This window comes from Gopherus evgoodei, chromosome 3 (genome assembly GCF_007399415.2).
Source record: "Gopherus evgoodei ecotype Sinaloan lineage chromosome 3, rGopEvg1_v1.p, whole genome shotgun sequence".
Taxonomy (NCBI): Eukaryota; Metazoa; Chordata; order Testudines; family Testudinidae; genus Gopherus; species Gopherus evgoodei.
In genome coordinates, this window is record NC_044324.1 from 136,047,105 (window position 1) to 136,066,779 (window position 19,675).

Consider the following 19,675-nt stretch of genomic DNA (forward strand, 5'->3'; position numbering starts at 1 on the left):
GGGAATTACATTATAGAATCCTATCACTGAAACCACAGTATTTAAAAATAAAATAAAATATGGTTTTGGGCCATGCAAATAAAACCACTTTCATTTAAAAAATACACAACAAACTGGACAAACTCTGAGAGGGTCAAAAAGAGCTAGGGTGAAAAAAATGAATAAAACCAGTTAATCCATGACAATTCCTAGAGATAATTTCCATTTCTGACCAGGAGTTTTAAATTTTATATTTTTTTATTTTAAAAAGGTCATGGATTCTCCAAACTAACATGCCAGTTCTCATCCTCTCAACCATACATCTGCATTTTAAGGACAGACTGTGGCTAAATTAAAGAATTTCATATAGTTCCTCTTTAATTCTGTTTTACAAGTACATGAATATGTAAAAGATCGCAGGAAAATTTTCAAAAGCACCAAGCTGACTTGGGCACTTAAGTCTCATTGACCTTCACTTAGACACAGGCTCCTCAGAGCCCAAGTCTCTTTTTAAAATGAAATTTAGGCATTTTTGAAAATTTTACCCAATACTTTTCCATTTATTAATAACCAACATGTTAAAACCATCACTAGCTTTCACAAACAAGGCTTTTAACTTTCAGAGAATAAAATTTAAAACAACTCTTTCAGTTTTACTGCATAAGAAAAATTATATTTTATTTTCCTACCTAAAAATCCGATTTCTGAGAAAGGCTGCCCTTAATCCGAAATGTGTGGGTAGCTCTTTCTTCCCTCCCTTCATTACTATGGCTGCTTATCAACAGCGCTTTCTGCTCAATGCATAATCGTGGTAATCATGCATCCGTTCAATGGACCTCAAAAATCATACTCTTCTAGGTGGGAGTGGAAGTCTTCTGAGTGAGAGCTTTGAATCTGCCCTCTTCTAGCAGTTGGTTAAAAAGAGCTAAGGTCTAGAGAAAACAGAGCTGCAACACACTATATTTCAGGACAGCATGAAATAGCATGCTCCTGTTCCAACAATGTCTCTGAGGAGGATGTTTCCAATTGCAATTTTAAAATCAGCTATGAGTTTGTTTGTAAAGTGTGGAATTTGGCATGACACAACTCACAGGTCAAAAAATTATCACATGCCTTGCTACAGGCCAGTATCATATCCCTTATCATGTTTTACTTGTGTGTATCTTGCAGCCATTATAAAACATTTAATTTTAGACAGCCCATACTTGGCCTTGAGGGACCTCATCCTTCTTGTCTCTGTCCATCATAGGTATAGGTTGAATACCTATCTTCTTCATTTCATCCCCCTAGAGAGAGAGAAAAAAAGTCGTGTACTTCCTGAATAACTAAGGACATTCAGAAGAAAAATCAAGATTTTTTAAATCAAAAGGTTTTTCTGGTTTATGTTATTTTTAATCTAAGTATTTAGAATTCAACATACCATATGGGAACAATTGAAGATATAATCTCACAAAACTGTACAACAAAGACTCTTTTCATGAGCATGATACACTCAAATGGTAATATAAGCTATAACTCCTAGAAACTAAGCATGATCGTGATATATTTTTGTGTATTTAACTTTGTTTTAGATGGGCCTATCCAAAGCTGAAGCACTTGTACAGAGTAAAAATAACAGACCAAAATAAAGATTTACCTGTCCTCCCCACAATCAACCCCATTTCTCTCAAAATGCATAAAATAATGACCTGCTTTGACAAGTTATCCCACATCCCTCAACTAACTCATTCAGGAAAAGCCTAAGAGGTGAATCTTGCAGCATGTCCTGAAGGTCAGTTGATCCAGGCAATTTTGGACCAAAGGTGAGGAGTAAGTTTCTCAGTATTGGGCACTTTGCAGAAAGTATCTTGCCAATCAGCCATCTCTTTTAAAAACAGGTGGTGCCAGCCACATGCTCGTGCTCATCACAAATGCTGCAGTATTACATGGTGAAAGAGGCAGAATTTCAGGTAAATGGGAGCCACACCTTTTACAGGGCAAAACCATCACCTTAAATTCTATCTGGGAACTAAAGAGAAGCCAGTGCACCCTGCTGAGCATCAGCATAATGCTGTAAAGTTGCCCAGTGGTCTTAAAACAGAACAGCATGTTTAGAACACTGCAGAAGTGTGATCTAAGAAACGTATAGACGAAATAACATTAGTTTTGGCCTCCGCTATTATTTGAACATCCAGGAATAGTAGAAAACCAATTGTGACTTTCATATTGCAAAACTGAGTAATAAATATTCTAGAAACTACCTCATGAAGTTGCTGATATAATCTGTACTTGTTTCAGACCTCTACTGTATTCATAAAAGGCAAATAATTTGAAAAGCAGGTACAGTTCTGCACACTGTAAGAGCACGCATCTTACAGTATATACTGCTCTCTAATGGCAGATGTATGTGCAAATCTGGTTATAAGTGAGGTTTCCACATGTGCACTTCTGGCAAATATGGTCAGTGTTTAACTCATATATGCATGTGTATGGATCTTTGTTTACATGTTTTTGTCTGTTTGTATATCTTGTTCGGGCAGTTCAGTCCAGTCCAGCCTTTCTAGCCATTTCTATGAACCAGAACAGTAATTGAAATCAGCATGATGTGAGACGAACAAGTTGAATCAGCAGAGTCCAAATAACTAGATAATATATGCAGGTATAAAGGAGCTAGAGAGAATTATTGATTTGCAGGGATCCTAGAAATCCATTTGCCACAGAAAAATGCAGAATATGTGTTTTTACAGATAATCTTTAGTTTTTACATTTTGTGAAAAAAAAATAAAAACAAATATTAACTAAATTTTACGGAAAGTATCAGTGTCAGTTATTCAATGAGTACAACCTCCCCCTCCTTGTGGCTGATTTTTGAATGTGCTGACCACCCTAGCCCCAGGTAGCTGGCGGTTTGAATAATACAGAAAGCTGGATAACGGAGGCTTGGATAAACAGGGTTCTATTGTACATTGCTAAACATACTCCAATAAACTGCTTCCAGAGTATAGCGGTTACTCAACACATATAGGGATTTGTGTTTTAATGCATCTCAAATTTCACTTTAACCTCCAGGACTAATTCAGAAAGTGAGTAATGTTAATATAAAAGCAATTTTTACTTTATTTTTTATGCTTTTCAACAAAAAATCTGAAAATATAGAACACAGACATAGAAGTATTTGGTATATGTAAGAAATACAAACTGCAATTCTATTAATTTTATATTATAATGATCATGGCACTGGTAGGCTTCGAACTTGCTTAAAAATTGTAAATATATCAATAAAACATTGTGTTCAACTGATACCTATATATAGATATATGGTCCTATTTAACAAACACACAAAGTGAAGAACGTTTTAAACATACTGGTATTATTAGTCACTTGTATTCAATATATTGAAAGTAGCTATTAATTTCATATGCAGATTGTAAGCAATGGGCTTTTCCACTCAGCTCTGAGAACTGTACAGACAACAACTATATGTTGTCCAAACTTACCCCATTACTGGAGTTTACCATTATTGCTAACTTAAGTAACAACAAAACATATGGTGGAATGCAGTCAAAATTTTCTACTGAGTTTGGCTGTTCTTAGAGTTTCCCCTGCCGGATACGTCTGTACCTGCCCCGAGCTTCCTCTGCTTCAGAGGAACCTTCAGACCCTTTTATGTTCCTGATGGTGCACCCGCCTGTGCTGTCTGCTAGGACAGGTGAGACACCGGAATAAATGCATCTTCCGCCACCTGACACCCCCTCAGATGATCTTTTTCTGAAAAGTGATCCAGTAAATTATTATTGCAGGGCTCTGTGTTTATTGTCAATAGTTTCCAAAGAAAATATCCTCCATTTACAAGTAAAGAGCTGTTTCTCTCAGACACATCCTGGGATTAGAGAGTCAAGTTAAAATTTTGCCTTCTCGTACATCCTCACCAGTCAAACACACTGCAGGTCAAATGTTGTCCTTAATCCCACCTTTATTACTGATAAGAAAATAACCCAACTTGACTCTCCTGCTCCATGTTAGGTTTACAGCTCTGGCAGTTACAACAGATGTCTTTATACTTGTAAGCAAAGCAATTTTGCTATGGAATCACTGAGATAAAATAAAACAATAACCAAATCATTCACATTTTGAATTCCAGAAGAAAGTAGTCAAGAAACAAACAAAATCTATGAAAAATCCACGCAACATCAACTCTGCGGGCCTGATTCTCGCCTCTCACCATTGTAGATCAGGAGTAATGCCACTGAAGTTAACAGACACACACTTAGTATATAAGAGAAAGGAATCAGGCCCTACAATTTACACATGCAAGATCAGTTCAGAATATAGAACAGATCTTCTGAAACTGAAGAATTGTAGGATAGTTCTGGTTTTAGTTTTGTAGCCCATATTCTCATCTTTGTTCATCTAAACCCCTGGCTATTAAAAGGGAAATTATCAATCTCTTTAGGCTCTAAAAATCTTTTCTTCAAAAGAAAGCTAAATCCAATGCAACACTCTTTGAATACCACCTTACATTCACTTCATCAATCATCCTTTACCTTCTTGTTTTTTTTGAATTACCCGTAACAGTATTTGGGTTCTCATTTATCTAAGCATAGGACATAATTGTACAAGTACAACTATGTTCCATATACAGATTCTCATTACATCGTCTTTGTAAAAGGAGCTCTGTGGCTTATTACAAGGCTACCATCACAAACAGCTAGGTCTATTTCAGAGAACTTCCACTACTGACCTGAAAATCACATAGATTTTCTTCTCTTTTGTCTTGTTACCCATTAAATCACTTTCAATTATGATGACATGACTTCTAAATATAAATCTTTTATTTTGGGAAAACAATATACTTCTTGCTTGCAAGTTGATGACAAACCCCCATACTAATTTAGCTGTTCAAATGCTTTCCAGGGAGCTTACAATACATCTGCATGCATAAATGAATATATTTCAAGACATACCTAATAAGTAATCTGTTGAAAATTGTTCTAGATCAACCTACTGTTGTGTTCCTTTCTCTCATTTATCTGGACATTTTCCATATGTAGAACAAATGTGAGAGACATATACATACCTCAGCCCAGAACTCTGCATATATATCATTAGTTGTCAATCTGGTAACTGGCCATAACTTTGTTACAGAACATAGATCACAAGCTGTCATCATCAGACCAATCATACGATCCCTAGAATACAAGAATATGAAATTTGTTATTTAGATAAAGCTTTATATTATTGTGTTTTGAACCTTTGTGTGTGTCCTGTCATATATATGCCCAACAAAAAAAAGTACAAATTCTACAAAATACCTCCCACATAACTCCACCATCCCCCTTTGATATTAGCTCATTGATAATTCATCACATGAATCATATTAGTACCATATCACTTTTGTTCAGTTCAGTAGCTTGTATTATTGAAAAAAGGCTCTATTCAAGGGCAGCCAAGTGAAAAATTTGAGTCAAATGGCTGACCCAAGCAAGTGTAAATAAAATGTAGTGTTTCAAGGAAGATCATGTTACAATTGATTTAAAGCATACATTATCCACTTTTTAGAAAAATTATGTTCCGCGATTTATACCTGTTGTATTTGTGTAGTTTTTAAGCAATTATATCATCTGATTTGGTACCATACTAAAATGTCCCTTTGTATTTTAAATATCATATTGTATCTAGTCTGTTTTGAACATGTGTTAGTAGTAAATTAGAATTTTGTTTGTGCTAATAGCCTGTATTTTTATTATAAAGGTAGATTTAGTGCCATACATATAACATGTAGGAAATATGAGCAAAATGAAGATCTTTCAGACTTATGTAGAGATATAAACATTAAGTAGTTCAAGGATATCAGTGGTCAGGTATTCTCATTTTTAAGCAGTAATATATGTGCCCACTCTAGTATGAGTAAGTTTTGCCCAGAGCTTATTTTCTATTAATTTACATAATGGCATGTCTACTCTTGGAAATTTACCAAAATATCTATTTTGTAATAATTATTTCAGAATTGCTATTCTGGTAAATTTCCAAGCCCTAAGAAGGACTTTTCCATTCTTGGGACATTCTCAGGGTTGCCATCAGGAGGATAATCCACTTTTGTTGTTCTCAAAGTAGGCTTGGGAAGCAATGGCGAAAGAGGAACTTGTTGCCTTCCCTGAGCTTCAAGATACTACAGTGATGGGTGCTATAAGAAACCCTCCAAAATAGCCAAGGTGGAAATATATTTATTCTTTACATGGTCAGGAAGCTTGTTCCAGAGTGTTTTCCATTCAAGTACCAGTTTTGCCCAGTGTAAGACATACCAAGGGAATGAAAACTGGTCAAATGGTGAAATTTTCTACAGGAAACTCTCTCACACACACACAATCGTTTTGAAAAGTTTGTCAGACTGTGCTATTTTGGTTTGGAGGAGTGGAATGCGTTTATATGTGAGGTTTTTTTTTTAAAATGGGTATTTTGGCCTTGGTAATTCACAGGTATTTGTAATTAAGGACATATATTGGAATTGCACGTTTGAATTGAGAATTTATGATAAATATATATCATAAATGTTTAATATGATTATTGCTAATGACAATTAAAATGTTATAAAGCACAAAAAGATGAATAATTTAAATACCCTGAATTACCCTAAACCAATTCAGAGAGAGTTAACTGATTAGAATCTGAGATACTAGGAGAAAGTAGGGGCTAAAATATTTAAACACCAGTTTACATTTCACAAAAATGCTGCATGCTCATATTGTAGACAAGTAATGATCATTCTGTTATATCCTCTCAATACATGATTAAAAATACATAATTAAAAAACTGCATCTATCCTATTTTGTTTTATCCAGAAGTTTTAAATTTCAAAGGTTAATGCAAAATTCCTTTGAGTATATATTTCTGAGTTTAGTTATGTTGAAAGGTACTTGTGATCTTTTGTGCTTTCAGCTGACCAAATTCTGAAGTACTTGGCACAAGAGTCCATTTTCCCTATACCGGATATTTTAATATAGTGTAGTGGTAGTGCTCAGATTTTCATTTTGGCATGGATGAAAAAACATCCCATACAATCTCTGTGTTTTGCATACGCAAAAGTAATAAATTTCATCCAACTCACTCTGTCAAGCAAAATCTTAATAGTGACCTCAGCAATCTTAAAGCAGCAGAGTAAATGGACTGTGCGGCAGTCAGATGTATCAGTCTGTTGATATAAGAGAGTATGAGATCACCATCAAGATTTGGCATGACAGACCAAGCTGGATGAAGCTGGGGTATGTACTGCTTTTCAGTATGTGCTGGAGGTAGAATAAATGTCTTATAGAGTGTGGGGTAGGTTATGTGAAAGTGGCAAAAGAGATTGGAGACTTTTCCCCTTAATTTCTTATTTTCATGCTTTCAAGGATTTAGGTAGATGAGGTGAATCCTGGTGCAACTGTCACTGTCACAACACTTAGTTTTTGTTTAGGCATGCAAGTGTGAATGTATATTATAAAACCTGATGTTTCTGTGGTCTAAATCTTCTCTCACTAACTCTGGATTTCCAACCAGTATAATTCTACTGATGTCAATGCAGCAACTCATTATTTACACTGGCATGGGAGGAGAATCAGGTCCTAGGGCTAAAAGTATTTTATATTCACTGTATGAATAGGTAATTACCATTAAAAGGTTGATTGATTTTAACTAGAGTCGGATTGGGAATTTAGGCTCTGATCCTGCAAACACTTATGCGTGTGCATAATTTCACAAATATACATAATCCCCTTGAAGTCAATGAGCCAGGTGTAAAGTTAAGCACGTGTTTAAGGATTTGCAGAATTGGGGCCTGAGTTACTAATGAACTCCTCAATAGGAACAGTTTGAAGGCTATGAAATGTCAGTGTGATAGATTTAAACATGAAGTATCTGAACACTCTAAATTGCCTTTTTATATCTGGAATACTATGTTGTGCATATATTTGGTCTTAGAGCTTACTCCATGTAAAGCAGGGGTTCTCAAACTTGGGGTTGGGACCTCTCAGCGGGTCACGAGGTTATTACATGGGGGCGTTGCGAGCTGTCTGTCTCCACCCCAAGCTCCGCTTGCCTCCAGCATTTATAATGGTGTTAAATATATAAAAAAGGGTGTTTAGTTTATAATGGGGGAGGGTTACACTCAGAGGCTTCCTACGTGAAAGAGGTCACCAGAACAAAAGTTTGAGAACTACTGGTGTAAAGAACAAGATATTGTGTGCATGGTAAAAAGTCTCATCTTAATTCCTCTTTATTGTCATTTCCAGAAACAAGGTTCCTCTTCAAGTTATGAACGTTTGCTTGTCTGCTTTACCTATGTGCTTGGTTTTTAAGGTTTAAGGCTCCTGTCTGATGCAGTTCTTCCAGCTGTTTTCTGTTTCCGAAGTACAGGGCAAGGTCTGTGGCAATGATGGCTTTGCGGATGATCTCCAGGACCTGCTCGTACTCGCTGGAGCTCAGTTTGGAGAAGATATTGTGCCCTTCCAGCTATGAAAAAATAAAAAATAAAACCAATAAAAAGCACAAGCTCTAATTTTGAAATGATTCATGGAGGATAGGTCCATCAATGGCTATTAGCCAGGAAGGGCAGGAATGGTGTCCCTAGCCTCTGCTTGCCAGAAGCTAGCAATGAGCGACAGGGGATGGATCACTTGATGATTACCTGTTCTGTTTATTACCTCTGGGGCAACTGGCATTGGCCACTGTCAGAAGACAGGATACTGGGCTAGATGGACCTTTGGTCTGACCCAGTAGGGCCATTCTTATGTTCTTCTTATTCCTGTATTTATTTATGAGTTTAGAAAAGTTTTACAGCCCACTAGGGATTTTTGTATTTTATAAATGAAAACATGAACAGCATGAAACGCGCTTTGATATTTTCTTTTTAAAAGGTTAACATGGAGCTGTTGCTATGACTGAATTGCTGCTCTGTGTTTAGGGTTCAAAGACATGCATGCATTAGACACCATCTCTAGTATAGTACCCCGTTCATAGATCCCTATTTTTTGCTGTAGTACATTCTACCGTTATTAGCCCAATCCACAGTCGTTAACAAACATATTATCTCTATTATGAATCTTAAATCTTCACTCCATTGGTTTTTGCACTCTTCATTTCCCCAAAGTTTACAAATGAATTTACATTGTGGGACAAAGTTTAAAAATTAGGAACAAATATCTGCATGTGTCTAACATGTACACAAACAACACATGTGCAAGTTCAAACCAAAGATTTGGGCTCTCACATTGTCAGATGTGTGGATAACTGGGCATTTGCCCACCTTAGTACCCGAACTGAACACAAATTAGGCACTTAAAATATTTACATGTATCTAACTTTGAAGATCTAGCCCTGCAACCTTCCCTAAAGATATGGCCTGATGTTGGAAGGTGCTGGGTACCTACTATCAAGTACTGAGTGCCCCTCCAGCCCTGGAGCTGATGGTTCTCACCACTTCTCAAGGCCAAAGTTTGCTTGTTTGGGGTTTGTTTGTTATTCAAACACTCTTTTCTCCTTCTAAATGGAGAAAGCTCTCTGAAGGTAGAAGAAATTACTCGGCAGAAATACATTTTAACAAAACGTTTCCCAGCAATTCTACAAAGCACTCCCACTTACAGCTGGCTTGGGAGCCTGGGATTCCTAGCCTGATCCAGAGTGCTGAGATGCCACTAGCCTGGCAAACTGGCTTGAGATTTCTTCCTGAAGATAACAGGAGTGTTTTAATAGTGCACAGTGTATGCATAATATTTAATACCAGCAAAGAAATATCTAGTTACTGTAATCAGGTTATTGCAATTTGATTAAAGTGCCCTAAATAAAATGTAATTAATTGTCATTAGCAGATGCAATTTCCTCTTTCGAAATGAAATTAGGTATAGTACTTTCATGTGTGTATATTTAGGGAAAGGCATCTTTGTTTAAGAATGAGCTGACTTATGAACTAGAGAGAATAATGTCTTACACCGTGGAGACTATGGCAACATGCCATGCTTCATGCCCTTTCCATTTTTGCTATCATTAAACCATATGTAATGAACAATATCCACATATGGTGGCTGCTAGTGAAAGCTACATCATATAGTTAGAAAACTCTGCACTATCCAATGTTTCTCTCCTTTTGGAAACAATTAATTAAAGGTCTTGCTAAAACCCAGAGGGGGCAGGAAGGAAAAAGGATGAACTAGCCAAATCAAGGTGCATATAAACAGAAAACATTAAAAATACATTACACTTAGATGTGCTTCAACATTTAATTGCCACTTGTGCAGACCATAACCAAAAGTCTCCCTGCCTTTTGTCAAGCATTATCCTTAAGGATAAGTTGTTCTAAAACAATTTCGTATTGGTACAAATAAAATAGGCTTGTTTTTGCCCATCACCAGGAATGTGAGCTTTATTTTACATTTTGCTTGGACAAACAATTTTTGTGAATAATGAAAAGAAAAAACAATCCATTTGTGTCTCAATGTTCCTTTGACAATGTCCCAAGTCGTGGTAAAGGATGTTTCAAGAAACTCATTTTAATCCATCGTCAGCACTCTAGTGCCAGACAGTGTTTAGCAGAGTTCTCCTAGTCCGGATTTTTGGTATTTATTGTTTTTCCTACTCTTGCTGCATGATTACCATTAATATGCTCCATATTCTATTACTAAGGTTATGCAGTGGCATAACACCACAAGGTGTGCAGTAGGCACCTTTTAGGACCTCAGAAGTTATAATATTAGGAACACTAACATGACCAGATGGTTATAACTGTTTCTGCACACAGTATTAACCTACAAGAACTGGCTGCTTTCTTATGTACTAATGGAAGCTGCCACTTTGGGTATGCCAGTTATGTTGCTGAACACTATGTGAAATGCATGCCTGATGATCAGATTTGATTCTTTCCAGGATCAGCTAAAACTGGTAACTGGAATTCTCTATATTTATAGAAAATAAGTAGGGCAGTCAATTAATCATAGTTAACTCAAGCAATTAATGCAAAACAATTAACTAGATTTAAAATATAGTCACAATTAACCAGTTTTAATCACACTGTTAAACAATAATAGAATACCAATTTAAATGTATTATAAATATTCTGGATGTTTTTCTATAATTTCAAATATATTGATTTCAATTACAATACAGAATACAAAAGTGTACAGTGCTTACTTATATTATTTTTTATTACAAATGTTTGCATTGTTAAGATAAACAAAAGAAACTGTATTTTTCAATTAATCTCATACAAGAACTGTAATGTAATCCCTTTATCATGAAAGTGCAACTTACAAATGCAGATTTTTTTTTTACGTAACTGCACTCAAAAACAAAACAATGTAAAACTTTAGAGCCTACAAGTCCACTCAGTCCTACTTCTTGTTCAGCCAATTGCCAAGACAAACAAGTTTGTTTACATTTATGGGAGATAATTCTGCCCATTTCTTATTTATAATAAATAATAATATATGTGAGCACTCTACACTTTTTATTCTGTGTTGTAATTGAAATCAAAATATCTGAAAAAGTAGAAAAATATCCAAAAATATTTATAATAAATTTCAACCGGTATTCTATTGTTTAACAGTGCAATTAAAACTGTGATTAATCATAACTGTTTAAAAAAAAATCACAATCATGAGATTTAAAATCACTTGACAGCCCTAAAAATAAGTATGGCATAAATCTATGTTTACGATGGTTGAAACAAATAGCTATAAAGTTCTAATTAATGTAACACTTTTACTATTACGATTACTATTTTTACTGCTGACATACAAGGCCAGATCCCTCAGCTCTGGTTGGTGCTAGTCTAAGAAGGTTCTCTGATCCTGGGGCCATCCAGTCCCTAGTGCAAAACAGAGCAACCTAAAGGCTGCTTTATGTGACACTGGCCACCAGTGTCCTCAAGTGACCATTTTGGCTGCTAGTATTTCAGCATACAAAGTAGCATTCTGGCTATGTCCCATATATCCAAAACACCATTCTGTGCCCAACTGCCAGGGCTAGGATGTGGCACAAGAGCAGCTATCATGGATCAGTACAAAACTCAGGGATTCCACCATGCAGAGGAAACCTCAAATAGACCATTACAGTACTGATTTAAGTTTGCTTCGCATCGCCAGAGTAGCAAAGAAGTCTTAATAGGACTGAGTTTCTTGCTCACTGTATATAAACTCATTTGAAAAACAAATATTAAAAATCCAATGCCACACTAACACTGAGGGACTCATTTACACCCTCCTAAATGAAGGAACATGAAGAGTTAAGGCTTACATTCTGTAAAGGTTTCCACGTATATGATTCCTAAAAATATGAATCACAACATGTGCTACAGAAAATGTGATACAGAAAACATGTTTTTATGAATAGCTGATAAGATAGTTAAGAAAATAAATAAATATTTCTCTTCCTGGTCCTTGAAACACCAGGAAAAGAAAAAAAAGTTACCAAGGAATTAGAGACACATTATGATGAAAAGGGTGTGTATAGGGAATGTGCACACCAAAATGAAAAACAGTGAGCACAGAAATCATAAAGGACTAGGAGCTATTTTTGTAGCTATGACGTCTCTCTCTTTCCAGTTCAACAGCAGTTTATTTTTAATGAATGACAAAATACTTATCACTAAGTTTAACTTTCCTGAAATCGGTTAGCACGCTCTTAGTAGGTTTGTATTAACTCAACACACAAAGGCACTACTTCATATTATGGACCCACTGGCACACAAAATTTAATATTTAAAACAGTTATTTTTAAATCACAGAAGAAGAAGAAGAAGAAGAAGAAGAAGAAGAAGAAGAAGAAGAAGAAGAAGAAGAAAGCATAAGACGACAATCAAACTATTACGTACATTTTTCCATGCATGCCAAAAAATATGTTGCTCCTAGGTTAAAGGATGCATGCACATTTAAAGTCACACATTTAATTCTCCCAGAGATTTATTACAGTAATTACATAACTCTGAAAATAAAACACTAAAGCACTGTTGCCAATTCTTGTGATTCTATTGTAAGTCTCAAATTTGGTCATTTTAGGTATATCTACACAGTAAATCCACATCTGTTTACCTGTGCCAGAATGGCTAAAAACAGCAGTTCGGGGCAGTGATGGGACTTTAGTGCGGGCTGGACAGCAACGCCCGGGGACCCAGGGTACCTACTTGCATGGCTAGCCCATGCCGTGGCATCTACCTGCCATTTTAGCCATGCTAGTGTGCGTAGAGACAACGTAAGCCTACCTGAGCTGCAACCACATTTCAGAGTGCAGCGCAGACCTACTCTTTCTTGAAACATCAGCTGCTGGAATCATCTGACAATATGGGAGTCTCAGGGACATTTTCATTTAAAAAACAAGTAAGTTTCTAGGCTTTCACAGCTAGAGAAAAAAGAATCAAAACATGACCCAAGTGCACCCCAAAGGCTCAGAAACCAGACAGCAAATTTAAAAAAACCTCCATTCTTTATTTTTTAAAATCTATGGGGTTTTATGAAAATCTCAAGATTGCGGGAGGGAGTGGTTGAATCCTGATTTTTTAACACTTCGGATTTGGCAATAGTGGAATACAGGCTTGCTGTAATAAAACATGGCCACATCCCTTGCACATATTTTTATTTTCTAAACCAGCACTACAAATCTAGTAATGAAATGAAACATGCTTAAAAAGTAGCTATTATGAAATGCTGAGTCTTCTACATTCACTACAATGATTCTAAACTCTAGTGCATTCAGTAATCCTACCTGCAGAATGGCCACTGTCTGGGAGAAGTGGTGTTGCTCCATAGTCGAGGTGGAATAAAGAGCTGCCAGAGGGTGATCAAATTTCTGAAGGTAGCTGTTGCTGTAACCCCTGTGATCCAGGTCATGACACAAGCACGCAACTAGGAGACCTTTTCGCTAAAGAAATGTGTGAGGCAAACACAAAGAAAATATAAGAAGTGAAGAGATGCATTGCCTCGCCTCTAGATTTCACTTTAATCTCTTTAAATATTGTAGAGTCACACTACAATATATAAATTAAAAAGAAACCAAATGGCAGTTTGTCCATGGATTTTTGATGCAATGGATTTTTGATGCTCTCAATTTTTCCATTTTATTAGTATAACTGTTTCAGGTTTCCTGTTTAAAGCATGTTTTCCTGGTATTCTAAACTTTTATGTTGTTGTCCACCAGATGCACAGACTATAGCTTTCTTTTATCACAGAAGTTACACAGAGTGTAAACATATTTGGCCAAATTGTTCTCATTAGATCCATGAACTGAGCTTGACCTTCTCACTTGTGTGTGTGTATTAGCTACCTGGCCCCAGATCCACTGATGAGTTCCAGGGGTCCAATAGTCTGTGTGGGAGGAGGATGAAGGAGTCAGGGAACATACATCATTCCACCCAGTACCCGTCTATCAATTTACTAAACAATTAAATACAGGTTGAGGCTGTATTATCGGATAGTGGAAACCATTCTGTGCTGGAGAACCCCCTTTAAAGAAGAACTATGGGGGAAAAGGTTTCACAAGCTAGGGATGTCCAGGAGAGAAGCAGGAGGCCCAAAAGCAAATGCAGATAGTTACTTGAGGTCAATCTACTGTTTCTTCAGTAATAGGCAAGCCCTGTTCCAAATGGAAGGATATGAAGAACTCCAGGAGGGGAACTTTGCAGAATTAAAGAATACACCTACATATTGCAGAGGATGGGCAACTGGGCCCATTTTTGTTAGGTGTTTATGTGTGTGTATGTATAGGTGTCTGTGTGTGATGGTCCAAAGAGAGAGTGGGGAAAAGCAACGAATTTATACTTCATCTGAAGACAAAATGCTACATTCTACACTCAGCCTGAGCTCTGCTCAGACACATTAAAGGGGGAGGCATGAGGAGCTGGTTATTTCTAGAAGCTGAGCTCATTTACGCCAGTAATGTAAGGTCCACCTTATACCAGCAGAGAATTGGGAGTAGAGAGGAGCAAAGTGGATTTAGCAGACTAGAGAGAATCCAGCCCAAAGATTCTGTGGCCTGGAAGGAATCATTGTTTATTTAATGGGATTTAACAGCAACATAACAAGCTGACCTTGTTTTGTTTTTTTATCACATTTTTTTTTAAATTGGTCTGTCTGTTCTTAAATTACAGAGGAGGACAAAACAAGGATGCTAATTAGTTTTAGATTATTTTTCCCACACAAGTTGCACAATAGTACACAGAATTAAATTTTTATATTGCAGGCTCTCTACCATATAGACAAATTGCATTTGATAAGAATTTGTAAATAAAATCCTTATTTGAACTAGAACACTAGTGTCAAGCTCCGGGGTGCAATTCAGACTGGTGAAGAGTTGTGTCACCTTTTATCCTTGGACTCTGAGTGCCTTGCTACTGTAGCTCTCTGCCCAGGACACCCACAACTAGCAACAACCATGAGCTCTATGTCTACACACTGGGCAGCCCTGATCCAAAGCTCTGGATCCTGGAGCTTGCCTGCAATATCAGACATCCACTGGTCTCCACCAGCCTTGGTTAGCAACTGGTAAGGTGATGCCACACTCCACCCCAGCCCTGAATTTTCCCAAAACATATGATCTGAACTGTCCTGGGACAATCAGAGGTATGTTAAGGTTCGTTACTCCTTTAAAGGGTCACTATCCAACCGCTGTTATTTTAACTGGAGCTACTAAACAGTTCAGTTCAAACACAGCATTGGATTAGTTCAGATTAAAAACAAAGCAAGTTAGTTCATTCCAAAGAGATAGATGTTAAGTGTGTACAAGTATAACGATTAAAGCCAGAAATGGTTACAAGAGAAATAAAGATCAAAATGATTTAAAGTAATTAAAACTTAACAAGCTAGACTTAGTTCAAGGTAAAATCTGCACCACAGCTTTCCATCAAGATGGCTGATCAAACCCACTGGTCAGGACCTATCCCCCAAAATCAAATGGTTGGCACCTTTGTTTTCTTAGTAACTACCATCTATCGTAAACTGCAACATGAAATGAGACAAAGGCAGATGTAGACGGGGAAGGGCAGAGTTGAGGAGGATCTTGAAGGATGACAATTTTTATTATTACACGTGCTAGGTGCTTTCCAAACACAGAGGATGAGAGAATCTGTGCATTGAATAGAATATAATCTGACTACAGAGGATATTCGGAACCTTTTGTTTCCTATGCTACCAGGAAATTAAAACAAATATTAAAAGATTATTATGCCATATAAATAAAAAGAGAACAAGAAAATAACTGGAGCCACTCTGCAGTGAGGAAGTGTAGAGATTAAGATTTATCTAGTTATGACCCAAAAGCTAGAGCAGTGGTCCCCTTAATGCGCCCGCGTCCTGGCCCCGGGGAGAGCACCAGCCGAAATGCCGCCGAATTGCAGCGGCATTTCGGTGGGGACGCCTCTCGATGATGCCGCTTGCTGTCAACAAGTGACATCATTGAGAGGTGTCGCTCTCGAATTTCAGAGGGGACGCCTCTCAGCGACGTCAGTTGTTGGCAACAAGCGTCGTCATCAAGAAGTGTTCCCGTCGAAATGCCGCTGAAATTCGGCAGCATTTCGGTGGGTGCTCCACCGCCGCAGTGGTCCTTCGTCTGGTGCCTGCCAGATGAAAAGGTTGGGCACCACCAAACTAGAGGAATACTTTGTCTCCATTTTCAGTAAGGATGCTAATGCAGAATATGGGGGCAAAGGCAGGATGGCAAATGGGTGCGAGTAAACAAATGCAAATGGTCTTATTTAAACTCAAACAGCTTCATATGTTCATGTTGAGGTGACTGGCTAAGCTCCATCCCAGAATATTAAAAGAATTGGCACAAAACATTTTAAGTCTAGTAGCAAAGATTTTTAATAAATCTGTCAGATTTGGGGTGGTACCATATGACTGGAGAACAGTAAAAGTAGTACCTATATTTAAGAAAGGGAAAAAAGGTGATCTGGACAACTGCAGACCTGTTAGTCCGACCTCAATAGTATATAAGGCTTTAGAACAAATTCTGAGGTGAAAAATCATTAAAGATGTGGAGGCAATGAAAAATGGGATACAATACAACATGGGTTACCAAAAGTAGGTTGTGTCAAACTAACCTGATATCTTTCTTTAACTGATATCTTTGAGCTAAATAAGCCTTTTATTGATATCACATGGGAAATTATTAGTTAAACTGGAGAAAATGGGGATTAGTACAAGAATTGTAAGGTGGATGAAGAACTGGCTAAAAGGGAGATAACAGATTCACCTAAAGAACTATTGAGCTGGACGGAGGTTACTAGTGGAGTTTCTCAAGGACTGGTGTTGGAACAAAATGTATTTAACATTTTCATTAATGACCTTGGCAAAAAAAGGAGGAAGTACTAATACAATTTGTTGATGACACAATATTGGGAGGCATTGTCAATCCAGAGGAGGATCAGAATGTGATACCAGAAGAACTGGATGACCTTGAGGACTGCAGTAACAGAAATCAGATAAAATTTAACAGTACAGAGTGCCAAGTCATGCAATTAGGAGCTAACAGCAAGAATTTCTATTCTAAACTGAGGAATCATCAGTTGAAAACAACAGATGAGGAGAAAGACCTGTGTGCATTAGTAGGAGAAAGACCTGTGTGCAACTGTTTGATGACTATGAGCCATCAATGTGATGGGGCAATGAAAAAGGCAAAGGCAATCCTAGAATGTAACAGACAAGGTATTTCTAGTAGAGATAAGTAAAATATATTTATTCATGTCTAACTTAGTGATATCGTTAGCAGAATTTTTGGAAGGCTTCTTGATCCATTGCTAACTTCAAGCACTCAGCCACTGACCTCCCAGGGATCTGCTGCACACCATCTACACATCTCCTTGCTGGTCGTCCCCTACTGCAATAACCTGCCACCATTCCTTCCCATAATAACTTTTTCAAGTTAATTTCCATCTCTATGCCTGATGTGATCAAAATACATAAATTTGCACCTGCTGATATCTGACAGCAGGGTCTGCTTCTCTCCAACAAGGAAATGTAACCAAAAGGTGGAAGAGCTGAATCATTCAGGGAAGGAAACTGGAATCTACCCTCTGTACTTTCTCCCACGAGAAGTATCCAGTAGAGATAGGGGAGTATTAATGCCATTGTACAAGATACTGGTAAGACCTCATTTGGAATACAGTGTACAATTCTGATTGCCCATGTTGAAGAAAGATTAATTAAACTGGAACAGGTGCAGAGAAGGACCAATAGGAGGATTAGGGGAATGGTGGATCCACCTTACGAGAGAAGACTGAAAGAGTTTGGCTTGTTTAGTTTAGCAAAATGAAGGCTGAGAGGGGATATGACTACTCTCTGTAAATACATCTGGGGGTAGGCACTAGGGAGGGAGAAGAGCTATTTAAACTAAAGGACAATGTTGGCACAAGAACAAATGGTTATACATTGGCCATGAATAAATTTAATCTGGAAATTAGAAGACTGTGTCTAACCATCAGAGAAGTGAGATTTTGGAACAGCCTCCCAGTAGCAGAAATGGGAGCAAGCAAACTAGATTTAAAATTGAGTTTAATGAATTTATTAATGGGATTATATGACCAAGTTGCCTACGATAGCAGGGGACTGCACCCAATGACCCAGGGGGTGCCTTCCAAGCTTATGATCCTCTGAAGAGGGGGGAAAAATATACCCTGTGAAATACCACTGCATTTTATAGTGAAATTTGTGCAAAAAAAAAAAGTATTATACTATGCACTGACTTTAAATGGGAATTTTGCAAGCATAGAGAACAGGATGTAGTTTTTCTTTTATACGTTGTTAACCGAAATACCACTCAAATGAAATGTTGTGTTTTGGGCAAAGAATCTCTCTCTAAGACCAAATCATTTTTGTCAAAGTTCTGAGAGGTTGAAAATATATAAATAAACCCAACCACCTCCCCCCTCATCCAGGAAATCCCCACACCATCCAATACACACAAGTAAATCTGAACCCTAGAACTGTTGTCTTGAGAATGGAAGAAAAGACGGTTACTCACCTTTGTAACTGTTGTTCTTTGAGATGTGTTGCTCATATCCATTCCAATTAGGCGTGCGCGCGCTGTGTGCACGTTCGTCGGAAGATTTTTACCCTAGCAACACCCGGCGGGTCGGCTGGGCGCCCTCTGGTGTGGCGCTGCTATGGCACCGAATATATACCCCTGCCGACCCGTTTGCTCCTCTGTTCCTTCTTGCCGGCTACTCCAACAGTGGGGAAGGAGGGCGGGTTTTGGAATGGATATGAGCAACACATCTCGAAGAACAACAGTTACAAAGGTGAGTAACCATCTTTTCTTCTTCGAGTGCTTGCTCATATCCATTCCAATTAGGTGAATCCCAAGCCTTACGTAGGCGGTGGGGTCGGAGTGAGAAACTGCAGAATTCAAAACTGCTAAACCGAAAGCTGCATCGTCTCTAGATTGTTGCACCAGGGCATAATGGGAAGTAAAGTTGTGTACCGAAGACCATGTAGCTGCTCGACATATCTCCTGAATAGGTACTCGAGCTAAGAAGGCGGCCGACGAGGCCTGGGCCCCGGTAGAATGTGCGGTAATATGACCTGGAGAGGCATGAGCTAGATCGTAGCAAGTCCAGATGCACGCTGTTACCCAGGACGAAATCCTCTGAGAAGAGACGAGCTGGCCTTTCATCCGGTCCGCCACTGCAACAAAGAGTTGGGGCGTTTTGCGGAAGGGCCTCGTACGGTCAATATAGAAGGAGAGCGCCCTACGGACGTCGAGC

The 19,675-nt window shown here is 37.9% G+C and overlaps 1 protein-coding gene across 1 annotated transcript in view; it reads right to left on the minus strand.

The window, feature by feature from the left end:
• The window catches only part of PDE10A (phosphodiesterase 10A), a 307,793-nt gene that overhangs the window by 12,824 nt on the left and 275,294 nt on the right, over positions 1-19,675 (minus strand). Inside the window, exons 17-20 of the mRNA XM_030556722.1 lie at positions 13,684-13,839; positions 8,273-8,445; positions 5,036-5,147; positions 1,185-1,265 (exon numbers count right to left, since the gene is read on the minus strand). Coding sequence (XP_030412582.1) covers positions 1,185-1,265; positions 5,036-5,147; positions 8,273-8,445; positions 13,684-13,839 — 522 coding nt within the window. The remainder of the gene's footprint in view (positions 1-1,184; positions 1,266-5,035; positions 5,148-8,272; positions 8,446-13,683; positions 13,840-19,675) is intronic.